This window comes from Alexandromys fortis, unplaced genomic scaffold, assembly GCF_014885135.2.
Source record: "Alexandromys fortis isolate MF-2015 unplaced genomic scaffold, M_Fortis_MF-2015_v1.1 scaffold_50, whole genome shotgun sequence".
Taxonomy (NCBI): Eukaryota; Metazoa; Chordata; class Mammalia; order Rodentia; family Cricetidae; genus Alexandromys; species Alexandromys fortis.
This window is the reverse complement of record NW_026067932.1, coordinates 2,372,786-2,388,511: the sequence shown is the minus strand read 5'-3', so window position 1 is coordinate 2,388,511 and position 15,726 is coordinate 2,372,786. Positions and strand designations below refer to the sequence as shown.

The window sequence follows — 15,726 nt, the reverse complement described above, 5'->3', positions numbered from 1 at the left end:
GTTGAATGTGTTAAGATATATTACTATACAACGATATATTTGTACAGCAATATAATCGGTTTATTTGGCAGCCCAAATTATTTGATGCATTAAAAATAGGCTTAGGAGCTATGGGTTTCATCAGAGGCCCACCGCATAAGACTAAGGCAAGGACTAAGAAAAGAAAATATTGCAGAGTATGGGGTCCTGACACAAGGTGACACCCGCTGCTGCCAGCTGCTTCAGGCCTCCCCCATCCTATTGCCTCAGAGAAGCACGGGTCAGTACTTGGAGTCCAATTCTTAAAAGGGGTCACCGTGGCAGAGAGTAGCCTTCAGGGGAGGCCAATGAGCAATGATGAAGAACAGCTGGTGTGTTAGATAACACACTTCTTCAACCAGGTCGGGGGTAGGGAGGCTCCAACGAGGAATTCCGCCTTACTGAGCAGGAAGTCCCCAGAAACACCCTTTCCCTTCACACTGCCTGGTTTCTCCTAGTCCAATAAACACAGTCCCAGCTCAACATCAGCACATTCTGGAAGCCTTTATCTCTCAATGCTCTCTCACTGTCTTCTCCATTAGATGAAGACCCCTTTCTCAGCAGTTCATAGTCCCTTACTGAGGGCTCACTCACTGTGTGTGTTAGGTAGCCTCACAGGAAACAAAGCTAAACTAGCCAGTCCACTTCCCCTTGCTGTGGCTGGAATGCATCCTCCAAAGATCCATCTGTTAGAATGGAATCCACACACGATTAGTATTTGAAGGTGGGACCCTTCAGAGGTCGTTAAGATTAGATGGCACTGGGGCTGGAGAGATGGCTCTTGCAGGAGAGCTAGGTTCAATTCCTAGCTCCCACCCAGCATCTCACAACAACCAGTAACTCCAGGTTCAGGGGGTCTGATGCCCTCTTCTGGCCTCCACAGACATTGCACATACATGGTACACAGACCTACATGCAGACAACCCACAAACACCAAAAAAAACCAAAACCTTTTCTACAAAAGGATGGCATTAGTGACTTTCTACAGATATCTGAGCTACACTTCTTTTTCTTGCATTGTCACCCCCTGTGTTGAGATGTGCCAAGAAGCCAGGTAGTGGTGGCATATGCCTTTAATCCCAGCACTCAGGAGGCAGTGGGTTTCTGTGAGTTCAAGGCCAGCCTGGTCTACAAGAGCTAGTTCCAGGACAGACTCCAAAACTACAAAGAAACACGGTCTTGAAAAAGGGAAAAAATAAAAAGAGAAAACATGATGTGACAAGAAGGTCATCTCCAGATGCCAGGACCACGCCAACAGACTTCCCAGCCTCCAGGACCCTGAGCCAAATCACCTTCCCTTCTTTCACTCAGGGCCCACGCAGTCCCAACTGGGCTGAGTGGGCCAAACAGAGCCTGACACATTCCAAGGTTTAGGGAGGAGCAGGTTCCACTTCCTAAAATGTATTACGGATGCCTGTTTCATCGTTCTTTCTGAATGTCCCAAAGGCATCTAGAAACCAGCAGCACTTAAAAATCATCTTCAAATGGGGCTGCCGACAGTTTTCAAAACCATTTCTCAGTAAGCTATTGCGTTCCCACCCACCTTTCCACACTCACGGTCGGAACTCAGTTCGGGTACTCCTTATCCCCCCCACTGGGCCATGACAATAAGAATCCATCTGCGTCCTCCCTGTCTCCACTCTTGACCGGAAGCAACATCATTACTTCTGTCCCAGCAATACTGTAAGAGCATCCCGCAGGCTTCCCTGCTTCCACAGGGCCAGCCATTCCCCACAGGCCAGCCATTACTTAGGAATTCAAATCCAATCATTTCACTTCCCTTCAAAAGCTCTCCTAGGCTTTGGGAAGAAAATCTAATCTCTTCCCACAGCCTAGGGGTTCTGTCGGATGGGCTGCAGCTTCCTTCTACAGACTCCCCTTGCTTCCTCCCACCCTCAGCTACCCTCACTGGCCAAGTCATCTTCCCATGAGCACTTGCGCTCAGGCTTGCCGGCCAAGCGCAGACCCAGCTATGACTAGGTGAGCTCTTAAAGAGTCTTGTTTGAACTTTCCCTAACTCACCCTCCCCCAACATATCTGTTTTATCTCCCCTCTACACACACACAGTTAACAAAGTATCACTGTCCCCCCCTCATCTGCAAACTGGGAGTGGAAACATTCCTTACTTTGTCAAATTATGGTAAGGATTAAGGGGATAATACTGGATAAGTATTCAGAGCAATGCTATACGATGGCTGTTTAGGTTCTAGCTATCATTTTCGTGTAAAAATACCTATTTGTTACACATTTATTGTCTTCCCTATTTACGGCCGACAGAAGCGGTTTCACACACTCCTGACCCCTGTATATAAATTCAAGAAATAACCTATCTGAACCAATGGCTGTTCTTGTAATCGGCTGCTTTACCCATGTTATCTTGAGTGATCTTTTTCTACCACATTGAGGTTGGGTAAGCTTCTAAACCACTTTCTGCTTCTTGCAGCCTCCGTCCTGGTCTTCTCACCCAGCTCAGCAGACATTCCCGAGATGACGCAGGTGTGTGCGTGGTGGGGCGGGGGCAAGCCGTAGGATCTAGAGACTTTGCAACCTGCTTCACCTAGCACCCCTGAACTTGGCAGGGCTCTCTCCCGGAGCAGCAGGTCAAAGAGGACCCGCTGTTCTTTTGAACATATGGAGCTTCTGGGCAAGTGTTTATTTTAAAAAGCAAGGTCTGGAAAGTCCGAAAGCAGCCATCGGGGTAGATCTACCCACCTTTGCCTGTCTCATTAAATCCTTCGCCATCTGGCCGGCCCTGCACGCTTATTTCTGGACACTCCCTAGCCTGGACACGCCCAAGCTGGATGCTCTCCAAAGCTCCCTTCTGCGCTGTCTTTGCTAAGCGTCAAGGCACCTCTCAAGCGTCAGGTGCCTGCTCTGCGGCCTTCTGGGCCCTCCTGTGCTGAGGGTGGCTGGCACCAGTTCCTGTGGTTTCCAAGCCTCTTTCTGCCATGATACTCCAAGATACTCCAAGAGTGAGTAGCTGACCTTTCAGAGAAGTCTTGCTCTCCAGGAGAGCGGCAGTTGGCAAGCCACCACCAGTGGGCCACATCTGGCCTGTATTTTGAATGACCCAGGAACTAAGAATAGTTCTTACATTTTTAAATGATTTGAAAATAAATTTTTTTTGGCAGGGGGAGAATAACTCATGACAAGTAAAACTTAGGAGTTCAGGTTTCAGTGTTCATAACATTTCGTAGGGACCTCTCTCTAGGAGTTTGTTGACGTAGCATTCACTCACAGGCTTCACTCACAGGACAATGTCAGGGCAGTAGCTATGATTAAGAGATTAATCATAATTAAGAGATTGAGAGCCATTTGCAATGACTAAAATATTGACAACCTGGCTCTTCACCAAAAAAAAGTTTCATGAACTCTGCGTAACAGCAGGGCTTTGGGGCTAGGATTAACACCAAGGTCCCTAACAACTAATTTCTCTGAGCAAAGCATTCCAAGCAGTAATTGAGCAGAGGAACGAACACAAAACCCAGATCTCCTGTTGAAACACTCAGCCCCCAAACAGGGGGTTTCCCATCAAACCCCTTCCCTCAGGACTCAGAGCCTGCAGAAGAGGAGGCAGAAAGAATGCAAGAGTCAGCGGGGTTGGGGGAAGCCGAGAAAGCAAGGCCCTCTGAATCAACAGGACTGACACACACATGAACTTAGAGACTGAGGCAGCATGCACTGGACCTGCGTGGGTCTGCACAAGGCGGGGTCCTAGAGCTGAGAGGAGAAGTGGATGTTCCCCCAACACTAACCCAGAAGCAATTGCCAACCGATAACCACTTTCAAATAAAAATTTAGTTTTCTCCAAGGGAGTCTCCCTGGGCTGCAGGCCCAGCAGTAGATAAACAGAAAATAAACCCAACGGCCTCACTGGAGGTCTTTGTCCCATAACGTCAGGCCATGACTTAAAAAAAAAAAATTCTTATTTTATATTTCTGTTTTTACTTTACATGCCCTTTGTTTATATAGCATGGCTTCCAGGTTAGTGTTTTTATTGAATTCCTAAGTTTGCCAACGAGCGGGGTCTGTGTCTATATTGGTTTCTTGTGCCTTTTGGAGGGAGGGCTCTTTTCCCTGTTAGTTTTAGTCCTACTCCAATGTATTAGTTTTGTTTTGTCTTATTATATTTTGCTTTATTTTATTATTATCTCTTAGAAGCCTGTTTGCCTTTGAGTGAGAGACAGAAAGGGGTGGATCTGGTGTGGGGGAGCAGGGGGGAACTGGGAGGGGTAGAGGGAGAAGGGGTGGATCTGGTGTAGGGGAGGAACTGGGAGGGGTAGAGGGAGAAGCTGTAATCAGAATGTATTCTGTGAGAGGAAAAAGTTATTTTTAATAAAGGGAAATCGGCTACAGTAACTGAAATATTGGTAAAATATCGATAAAGAATCTTACAACTAAGAAAATGTGTGAGCATATCAAATGAAACAACCAACCTACCTACCTATGGCTATTGTTCCCCTGGCTCTGATGAATGAGACCCATGATTCCAACTACTTGTCCCCATAGTGGCTTTGTGGCATCTCAGTTTTTGATTTGCTTTGTTTCATTTGGGTTTTTGTTTGTTTGTTTGTCTGTATGGTTTGGTTTTCTGGGACAGGGTTACTTTGTGTAGCCCAGGCTGTCCTGGAACTCTTTGTAAGCCAGGCTGGCCTTGAACTCATAGAGATCTGCCTGCCTCTGCCTCTGGACTAAAGATGTGCACCACCACCACCCGGCTGAGGCTTCTCAGTTTTCGTGTGCCTATACATATCCAAGGAAGGAACAGTCACCAGGAAACCTTGAGATGATATCATGCTATTATAGTTCAAGAGTTGGTCAGTTTGGCCCCTCCCTCATTCCTGAGGACCTGCAGGGACCATCACATGTTTGACTTCCTTCTTACTGGATCAAAAGTTTGCACCTGTTCTGAGGGCAGCAAGTGCCCACATTAAACAAGTGTTCATGATCTGGTGTGAAAAGCTGGGTTGAGCTCAATTCCATCTTCTTTCCTGGTGATCTGAATTAAATGCCCTAGAGACCCAGCGGCATTTGGCTGTTAGTAGCCAAAACAGAAGGTATTAAGATATAGTCGGGGCAAAGCTGAGGCATAATTAGGTAGAGAAAGTGAAGGGCACCTGTTTGAGGAAGCAGACAAAGCTACTTGGGAACATAGTGGAGTTGAGCCCGCAAGCTAGCACGTTAACTACAGGACCTTAGAACCTTAGAATGAGCATGCGTCATTGCCTGATGTATTGTAGACAGAGACCCTTCAAGTTGCCTTCAATTCATGGCCACCTGCAACCCCACATCCCAGGGCATCATCCTGTCTCCACGACCAATCACGGTGGTGGGGACAATCAATGTATACACAGCTTTACCTACACTCCATATGAATGCATGGATTCAGACAAGACCCATGCATCCTAAACAGGATCCATACAGACCAACGAAAGGACAAGGCACAGAGAGGCTAGCCATGTGCCCAGGTTTGCATATCTGCTTAGTGGCAGCTTTGGCTCATTGACCTGACTCTGGAGACTGTACATGTAACTGGAGACTGTACATATAATCCTCATAAAGCACCATCTCTGCTGCTCTAAGGCCAAGCTTATCACGTGACTCCTAAGGGTTTCTGTCTGTGAAACCTGTTCCCCTTACTTGAGCTGATGCATGGACAACTTTGCAAACAACTGTGCCCAGCTAGGACAGGCCTCGGGATTAGCACTGCACAGAAGAAAAGCCTTGGAGAGCATATCTGATGTGTGGAATTGGCTCTGGCTCAGAAGGTTCTAGACATCCTCCCACATTCTAGGATAAAATGCAAATAAACTGTCACGCAATGTGAAAAATCTAGTTATGAACTACAGGTTTTACGAGCTTTGGAATACAGCCCCCAAAATGTTAAGGCTTTAAAAATCTGTCTAGGTAACACCTTTGAGCAAACAGGAAAGATAATGAGTAACAGGATTAAGTGGTTACTTTTTATGGCATTTTATGGTAAAATGCAAGGGCTGAATACAGGAAAATCCCTATCCCAAGCACCACAGTCGGAACACAATGGAATTCAGTTTCTTTTACTAAAGCCTGGATGCAAATCTCTTGTTGAAACCTATTAAAAACACAGGTTGCCGGCTAGAAAGATGGCTTAGTGGTTAAGAGCACTGTGCTCTTCTAAAGGGCCCACATTAGATTCCCAGCACCCACATGGCAGATAACAACCATCTGTTAACTCGAGTCCCAGGGTACCGGACACCCTCTTCTGGTCTAGAGGGTCACTGCATGCATGTGCTGCTCAGATACACATCCAGACAAAGCACCCATACACATAAAATGAAATAAACTCTACTGACAAGCAAATCCACACATTGCCCACTCTTCTGAGTGACAGGCCATTTCCTGGGGGAGATGCAGTACACATTTGCTCACCCCGATAGGAAGGCCACAACAGAACAAAGGATGTGGTACCACCATATTTCAACTTGGTGAATCAATGAGTTTTATCTTGGTTACATACAGGAGCAGGAATGTATCAAAGACTCCTGTATCGCCAAAGCCCACCCCAGCAAGGGTGACAGCTCACGAAGGTGGGAACCTGGAGCACAGTGCACAGCCTACAGGTAGCTCTACAGGTTGGAGAGTATCCTTTCCAAGTGATTGTGGTCTAAACCACTTCTAGGCAGCTCTGGCTTCTGCTTCTTCCTGGCAATTGGTCTGGTCTCAGGTCTTTTTGGCAGTGCTGTTTGCCTGAGGGGATGCTCAGCTTTTATTGTTTACATTGGCAGGGAGGGGCTTAGAGAGTCTGCTCAGTTTCAGGGACTTCCTGAAGTCATTTTGAGTTGCTTTCCAGCAGGATGGAACATTTTCATCTTCTAGGAAACTTAACACCAGCCACACCCTCCACTCACCTCCAGAGTCTCTGATTTAGTAAGTCTGATGTTGGGTCCAAGAATTTACATTTTTAGCCAATTTCCAGGTGACGTTGGCACTGGTGGTTCACACACCACACTTTAAGGATCACTGACCTAAGCCAGGTGCATGTCTTTAATCCCAGCACTCAGGAGGTAGGGGTAGATGGATCTCTGAGTCTGAAGCCAACAAGGTCTACAGAGTGAGTTCCAGAATAGCCAGGGCTGTTACACAAAGAAACCCTATCTCAAAAAAAAAAAAAAACTAAAAACAAACAAACAAACAACAACAACAACAAAAAGAATCCCTGACCTAGAAGCCCTTCCCTCTAGAATTTAAATGCTGTTATATCAACCACAGAAATCGCAATCATGCAGGCTTCTATGATCAGCGGTACCTCCCTGACAGGCAACACAAACAGTCTGGCCACTGATATGAACACAGATTTTTTGAGAAAAGTCCGAAAAATAAACAGAATACCATCTAACCCAGGACTTGAATAGAAGGGATGCTTGACATAGCAGTTATTAGATAAGGAACAAAGTTCAAGGGGAGACATGGCAACCAGAACCAGGAACGCCTTGCTGTTAAGTACAGCATACATTTATTTTATTTCCAATGTGATTCTCCAAGATCCTCCACTTGCTCATCCAATAGACAGGTTTTAATCTCTAACTACGTAGCTCTAGGTACTAGAGCTTTAAGAGCAAACACTTGTGAAGGTTATTTTCAGGCCCAAGTGCCAAGGACAACATTAACTAGAAACTAATGGCTGAGAAACCACACCTGGCATCAGACAACCCTTCCAGTGGCGATAACTGTAAACTCAGACTGTTCACAGCCAAGGATCCTCTGCTCTGCCGCATCTCCAAACAGCTGGCCTTCTGGCAATTGAGCTTTGCTTGCTCCATGTAGGACAGGATGGACACCAGGACCCAGTGTCTGTAGGGACTGACTATCCACAGCAATAGTTAAAAAAAACCCAGGTCCTAGACCCAGACCACATAAGTTCTAAATGCTTTGCTATTTGCAAGCTAGGAACTTAACCAAAGCTCTCTCGGCTTCAATTTTCTCATCTCTAATCACCATAATAACTGAAGTCCTTGCCTCGTATGGTGACAGAGAATCAACAGAAAATAAGGCATGTAAATTGCTTTGCACAAACTCTGCCATGATAACTACTCAGTAGATAGTAGCTGTGATTGCCTTTTCCCTCGTTCTAAGTGGATTCCGTCATTACATTTGTCCCTTTGAATCCACCCTTGCATGTCAGACATGTGTATGAAGGTAAAATTCACCACCTAGTCCACAGAAAACAAAAAGGCTAGACAGAATCATACCAGGGACCGGAAGAGCGATAAACATCACAGAAAGACTGTATTTTGAGGTCAGCGGGTCATACTGCCAAGTAGAATTAGGACATTACTGCTACACACAGCAGCAACAAGTGTCTTGACTGTTGCCGGCAGAGACTATGAAATCACGCATGGCAGTTGAACTGTATCAGGCTTTAGAATTACGTGAGTACGGAAGAAGGGGGCATAGCCACCTGCGACAGGTAGAAAGAACTAGAAGGGTCAGCTGTTTGAGCCAAATTATGAGAAAATACAACACCCTCCGCAGAGGAGTAACGGTTGTATTTCATCCACAGGCAACTCCAAGACCCAATTATGGCAGCCAAACAAATCTAGACGCTAACACAAACATTTCCACGCATTGGTATGCCAAAAGTAGTAGGAGTTCAGAGACAGAGAGGAAGTGAAATGAACTTCATAAATTAATGCACATAGTTAAAAAACATTCGCTGCTATATTAATCTAAACACAGGTAAGTTATGGAACAGAATGATGAAAGCAAAGCATGTGACAGTTTAGAGCACAGCCCAAGACTGGAGGCAAACACTGTCTCTCCAGAGGGTGTGCTTTATTCTCAAAGCTACATCCTAGACCAAAGGTTCTCACCCTTCCTAGGGCTGTGACCCTTTAATACAAAGTTCCTCGGGTTGTGGTGACCCCCCAGCCACAAAACTATTTTGTTGCTACTTCATCAGCTGTAATTTTGCTACTGTTACAAATCGCAGTAACAAAGGGCTCGCAACCCATAGGTTGGGAATCTCTGGTATAGAGACTGAAGCAATGGGTTTTAAATTACTTAAATAACAGGTCCCAGACTCAACGCAGGCATTGGGCTGACTGTCCTTTGTCAGGAATGGTGATAAGCAACATTCCATATAGCACACTGTGACTACTGATATGTTCGGTAGCTCTTATGACCGCTTATTGTTCTCAACCTTCCTAATGCTGTGACCCTTTAATACAGTCCCACATGTTGTGGGGACTCCCAGCCATAAAATCATTTTCATTCTTCTTCATAACTGTAATTTTGCTACTGTTACGATTTGTAATGTAAATATCCAATATGCAGGGTACCCTTTCACAGGTATGCTATCCCTATGAAAGGGCCGTTCGAGACCCCCCCTCCCCAGAGGTCATGACATACAGGTGGAGAAGCTGTCCCAGTGACAATTACTTGCTGCCTTCTTAACTAGGGGACTTTCAGGGAGACGTTCTAGAAGTACCACAACGGCAAAAAGAATATAGAAATAGATGCCGGGAGACCTGGGTTTAAACTTGGAGACGTTTTATTGTTACTGATCATGGCTTCTTCATCTAGAAAATGGGATGCTTTTCACAGAACCTGTTGGGACCATTTGGAGTCCTGGCCTCCAGCTGCTCTTCCCTGCTAGAGATCTTTCCTTTCCTTCTGATTTGAATTACTGAAAGCTGTGTCAAAGTTGTTTACCAGCTCTGCTTCACGAGCACAGCACGTGTTGCCTTGAGGATCAGAGGATGAGGTTTTCACCTGTTGGCCCACCTGGCTGTGGTGCCTCTGTGGGCTATTGAATAAAGGGGCTTCTTACCACTGACTAGGGGGTCCGTGTCTCTGTCTGTCTCTGTGTGTCTTTGTGTGTTTCAACCTCCAGCCCCTTGCCCGAAGCTCGCGAACTGTACGGTAGCGCATAGAGCGCAGACAGGCGTTGGGCATGGCAGAACCAACCAACCAGACTTATGGACGGAGTCACGGAAGCATTGTGGGGAGCTGTGTCAGTTAGGATTTCTATTGCTTGACCAAATGCTGAGGAAGGGGCGTATGTACTCACACTTTCCCTCACTGTTCACCACCGAAGAAAGTCAGGGCAGGAACCTGGATGCAGGAGCTGATGCAGAGGCCGTAGAGAGGGACTGTCCACTGACTTGCTCAGCCTGCTTTCTTATAGAACCCAGGACTAGCAGCCAGAGGTATCTCCGCCCACAATGGGCTGCCCTCCCCTTCACCAATCATTAAGAATATGACCTACAGACTTGAATGCTTACAGTCCGAGCCTACGGAGGCCTTTTTCAACTGAGGGTCTCTCCTCTCAGATAGATGGCTTTAACTTGTGTCAAGTTGACATAAAACTATCCCAGGACAGGAGGGGTTACCCAAATGCACATCAGGGGTCTCATAGAGCAGGAATGCAGAGACCGGCCATCAGGGTGCACTTGGGGGTTACAGTTCACGGATTATCTCTGCGAAAGTGTGTGGGAATTTAGTGGCAAGGCGGAAAAAAGAAAACGCCTTGTGTGTAAATCACTCATTGCGCAAGCATCTCAGAAAGTAATCCTCAGCAGAAAAACTCAAGGACGAGAGAATCAACAGTTAAGAGATAAGAGCGCCAGGAGATGGGAAAGTACTGCCTGGCCAGTTCCATCATTACCATGGGTTGATGGAAGATGGGCAACAGAGGTACCAGCTGGGAATAGAGGGGGAAGGGGAAGGCAAACCAATCTAGACGTTTGAGCCATGCAGCCCGTGAATCATTGATGAAAAAAATAAAAGAAGAAAAATGGGGGGGGGGGCTATTTGCTGGGAAGGAATAGCTAGCTGCTGCAATCTGCTGGGGCTCCCTCTATAGACTGTCTCAGGTCCAGCTCCTGTTTTAGGCGCCTATAATTCAGCACGCCATTCAAAACCACATTCAAGACCTGAAAATGAAATGCAATCGCGTGACAACATTTCTCGTGAGTGACAGCCGAGGCCACGCTGATCCCATGACCCCATTAAACGGGGTTGCAACCTGCTATTGTCCCTTGGCTGGCAGAATCGGTGGCACCCAGCATAGCTCACTGCTCGCGCAGGCAGGCATCAGACAACTATTTGTTGAATTAAGTGTCTTATCTACCTATTTAATTGGTTAGAAAATTGTCGCTTTTCCCATCAAAACTACCATCTTTTCCACCCCCCATTCATTCAAATGTTCTTAAAATGCTATCCCATTAAGTCTTTCTAATGCAGCAAGGAATTTACTTAAATGAAAAAAAAAAATGCAAAACTCCCAACTCCCACCTGTGCAGCCGTGACATGCTATTGTTCGAACCTGAGTGTATCATTTAGCTTGGATGACAAGCTCAGAGGGTAGAGACCCCATCTTTCAGAATACACAATTCCGAGAGCCCCAGGAGTCCTCAATAAATAAAAGCAGCAAGAAACGCTGTACAGGGACCTGTTTTCATTATTTATTTTTTCCCCATTACAGATTTTTGGCAGCATGTGTTTATCCCTTGCTTTATTTCCAAGGGGCAGCTTTCTTCCAGGAGCCCCTATGAAGATAGAAAAAACAGCTCTAGACTAAGCCTGCCCCTCCCCATCCCGTGCAAGTAGGAACACCTGACTGAGCCAGAACTGGATTTTGAGTGCATTCAGCATGCATGCTGGGCTTGGAAGGAAACCGAGTCCTCCAGTACCCAATAGGTAGACGCAATCAAGAGAAATGTTTTGGCTCTGTACATCGACACAGCTGTCAGATGGCAAAGCTTGGGCTTCCACGGTGGTTCCATGCTGTGGGCCTTGGGGCTGTCTTCTCATTAACCCCACAGACAAACTGTGTCTAAAGCTTGAAGCAAAGTAAAAAATCAGGGGTGGGGGTGTAGGATTTCAAGTCATTTAACAGAAAAGAAATAAGGCCGTGATTTGCCCAACTTTGGCTATTAGATTAGGAAGAGACATAAAAGGAGATATTAAATATTAAGTTTTATGCTTATAGTAAGGCTAAGCCATCTGGGGGCAATGTGTGCTCTTTATGTATTTGTTAAAATTAGACTAGTAGTGAAATAAAGATGACATGTGCTTGCCCCAACATAGAAGAAGCAAGTGACTGGAAGCTTTTTTCCTCCTGGAATTAATGAGATTAACATTTGGTAAGGTGTGCTTGGCAGAGAAAGGGCTGGAGGGGAGTGTCTTTCTGCCCGCACGCTAATGTGCTCCAGAGTCAACGTTGCAGGCGCCTTAGTACACAATAAAGGTACATGCAACAGTTCTCTACGCGAAGACTTTTCGCCCTTCCTCCTCTGATTCATTTTATAGCATAACAATGGCAACACCTGTAGCCCTCAATTTCTGCTCCTTGAATTCTGTCCAGTGATTAAGGAGGCTCTCGGCAGGCTTCCCTCGCCAGAGCCATATGCAGAGTTCCTTGCCAGCAGCCTTGGGAGGGCAAGGGCCTCGGCAGAAGTGTACAAAGCCTCCATAATCCCCATCAACTAGACCCTCTTGAACTGTCGCTTTATTTTCCAGTCAAAGAACTGTCAATCTCAAGATTTCAAGCTGCGGCTGCCCTATGAGCTCTGGGGAAAGCTGTGCCTTTTGCCTGCTTCAAGCACAACCCAAGGGTGGTGCCAGTGAGCCCCGCAATCTAGTCTGGGAATCTGCAGCCCAGAAACTGCCTGGAGCACCCCGACACTTTCCACCTCCCCAGGCTCTTCTCTTCAGGGCGAGGCTTTGTATCCGCAAGCTGCCTCCCGCCTCCTTGGGTTCCCTCCGCCAGGTTGAGACCACAGCCACCCTTGGCCAGCCACAGCCCCGCCCCCTCGCACTGGGTCATGCTGGGCGGTCTGCGAGTGGCTTTTGCACCGTAGCATTATTTACCAGCGTGGAGCAGGCCACAACTCTACCGACCACAGTGATGTGGGTTGCAGCCAGAGGTGGGGGGGGGCAGCTTTACAAAGGCCGGGGTGTGGCAGCGAGTCCTTATGTTTGATAGGTTTTCTGTGAGGACATCAGTAACGGTTGTTGACCCAATGGGTCAAGCCCACATGCCTACTGAGACTCTGGTCTGGAAGGGGCGTGGGGAAGCTCAGTCCCAAACAAGCACCCGCATTTGGACTAAAAGGAACGAGAGGCAGCCACTAGAGTTTTGAACCTCCCTCCAATCCTCCCCCTACCCAGCCGCCCTTTTTACACTTTCTCTTTGGGGACCTCAGACTGCGCTTTAGAGAAGCCTGCAGTCTCGGAGTGCCCGCTGGCCCTGTGAACCTGACACTTGATAAATGTGACCCAAGTCTCCTCCTGGGCCCCAGGGACAGGACTTACGCAGTTGTGCTCGGTCGCCTGAAAGTCCCAGCTGCAGCTCCTGGCGCGCGCCTGGATCTCACTCATCTTGAAGAGGCAGAGAGCCGTGGTGGTGGGGGAGCGCCTCTCCTGGCCCTCTCCAGTGGCCGCGCTAAACACGCCGGCCCAGATGTCCATGGCCTCCACCAGGCTGGAGGAAAGTAGCAGGCGGCGGCCGTCGGGGTGGCCGTGGCTGCAGTCAAGGGCCGCCTGGCCCTGGAACAGCACCTCGGTGCTCTGCGCGATGCGCGCCATGCTGGGCCAGCCGGTGGCAGCTCCACTCGTGTAGTTGTAGGGATAGTAGGGGAAGTAAACGCTGCCGTTCCAGAGAAAGGCATCCACGAAGTGCAGGCTGCCCGCACCACCGCGCAGTTTCAGGCGGCCCAGCTCCTGCGTGGTCAGACTGCGCTCCTCCGTGTTCTTGAGCGCGATGGCAGTGTCTCGATCAGATGCCGCCGGGTTGCAGCGGTTCGCGGTCTCCGGCTCCGGCAACACATAGGTGGCGGCTACCGCCAGGTACCAGCGATCAGTGCCGCCTGCGCGGTACACCACGCCGGCCGTCGAGCCCTGAGGGTGACACGACACCACCTCGGTAGCATTGCGCAGGGAGTTGCGGCTCAGGTTGCCCAGGGGCCGCACCTCGCAGGCGCCCCGGTCGAAGGTCCAGCCGGTGAGCAGCAGCCCCTCGAGGCCGGTCGCCCCCTCGCGGTAGGGCAGTAGCAGCTTGCTGAAGCTGCTCCCGGGCCGGGGCCGTGCGGGGGGCGCCAACGAGACGGGCTCGGTGCAGTTGCCCGCTTGGTCCCGGTACAGGCGGGAGAGCCTATGCTTCAGGCTGTAGTCCAGCTGGTCCAGGCAGCTGCCGCTCGCCACAAACACGCCGTCCGCCCGGCTCGCCGCGATGGCTCCGATGGCTTGCTCGGATCGCCACACCGGCTCGTCCGCGCCCCGGGCGGGCGCCGCCAGCGCCAGCAGATAGGCGATCAGGGGCAGCGGTGCGGCGGGGCACGGGGGGCGCGGTGGCGCCTTCCTCCGGGAGACCTCCATGGGGCTAGGGGGGCCGCCCCCGGGCAGGGCGCGCGGCGGTTCAGGCGGCTCAGGCGCGCGGCGACGGAGACGCGGGCGGCGGCGGCGGCGGCGGTTCCTGCGCGCGCTCGGGCTCCCGTGGCCGCCCCATCCCCGCGGCTCGGCCGGGAAGGAGTGCAGGGAGGACGGCGCGCGGCGGGCTCGCTCCGGCAGCCTGTGCCGCGGCGGCAAGCCCTGCGCGCTCCGGAGCCGCTTCCTCCTCGCCCGCCTTCGCCGGAGAGTTCCTCTGTGCGGCGCGGGCGCTCGCGGGGAGGCGCGGAGGGGAAGGGAGGGGACGGGCGGAGGGGAGCGAGGCGGCGGGGAGGGCTGGAGAGGTTGGGTGCGCTTGTGCGTTTCACTTTCCCATTGTGAAAGTGGGATGCAACTGGCCCCTTCCTCATCCTCTTCCTCCTCCGCCCTCCGCCTCTCGCCCGCCCTCCCTCCACGCCCATCTCCCCTCCCCTCTTGATTCGGTGAGATCGGGAGGAGGGAGGTCTCGTAATTTGGGTTACTGTGTAGGTGGCCTCTTTCATCTATTCATAACAAAGCTGAGCCGCCTGCCGCGGCCGCCGCGGCTGCCACCATAGCCCCTAGCTCGCCCCGGGTTCCCCCAGCGCGGTAACCGCGCACCGGGCTGGCTCCCGCGCTCGCCAGCCCGCGGGGCTGCTCCAACGCCCGGGTTTTGTTTACGAGAGCAGCCGCGGGCAAACAGAGAAGCGCGCAGAGCCCGGACACGGGGTCGAAGGGGTTGCTGCAGAGGCCCAGGGCTCGAGCCCTTGGGAGGCTGCGAGGGCGGCTGACAGGTGTGGAGCGGAGGGAGGGAGGGAGGCCCCAGAGATGAGCCAGGGAGCTGTGGCCAAGAGAAGGGGAGCGGGTCGGTAGGGGGGGGGGACACCAAGACGCCCCTGTGACAGGGGGTGGGTTTCCCTGGGTCAGAGTGTGGTGGGAGAAAGGCGCCACAGGCTCGTTGTGGACAATCCCTCAGGCCAGAGCTCTCCTATTTGAAAAGGCTCCCTAGTCTCCCTTGGCAACGGACTCCCAGGCTCTCAGACCTAGCACTTAGAAAGTTCTGCTCACTGTCTAACCCTAATGATAATAGCTAACATTTATTGAGTATTTGCTACATTCTGGGCGTAGTTCTAAATGCAACGTGCCGATTTCTAGTCACTTAATACTCAAAACAAGTATTAATTAGTGACTGTTACCATTCTTACCCAGTTTTTGAGAAAGGTCTTGGAGATGCTGTGGGACCCACCAGGGTTCAGCTGTTGGCAAATGACACGGCTGAGGTTCGAATCCACCCCTCACCCCGGAGCCTCTTACAAGCGTCCT

At 49.9% G+C, this 15,726-nt stretch overlaps 1 protein-coding gene across 6 annotated transcripts in view; it reads right to left on the bottom strand.

The window, feature by feature from the left end:
* Plxnc1 (plexin C1) overlaps nucleotides 1–14,734 on the bottom strand; it is a 159,021-nt gene extending 144,287 nt beyond the window's left edge. For 4 of the 6 annotated variants that reach the window (XM_050145566.1, XM_050145570.1, XM_050145569.1 and 1 more), the window contains exon 1: nucleotides 13,315–14,734. In XM_050145566.1, coding sequence (XP_050001523.1) covers nucleotides 13,315–14,376 — 1,062 coding nt within the window. In that variant the 5' untranslated portion in view covers nucleotides 14,377–14,734. The remainder of the gene's footprint in view (nucleotides 1–13,314) is intronic. The other 2 variants (XM_050145568.1, XM_050145571.1) reach the window with 1 other exon arrangement.
* Nucleotides 14,735–15,726: the final 992 nt, after the last annotated feature.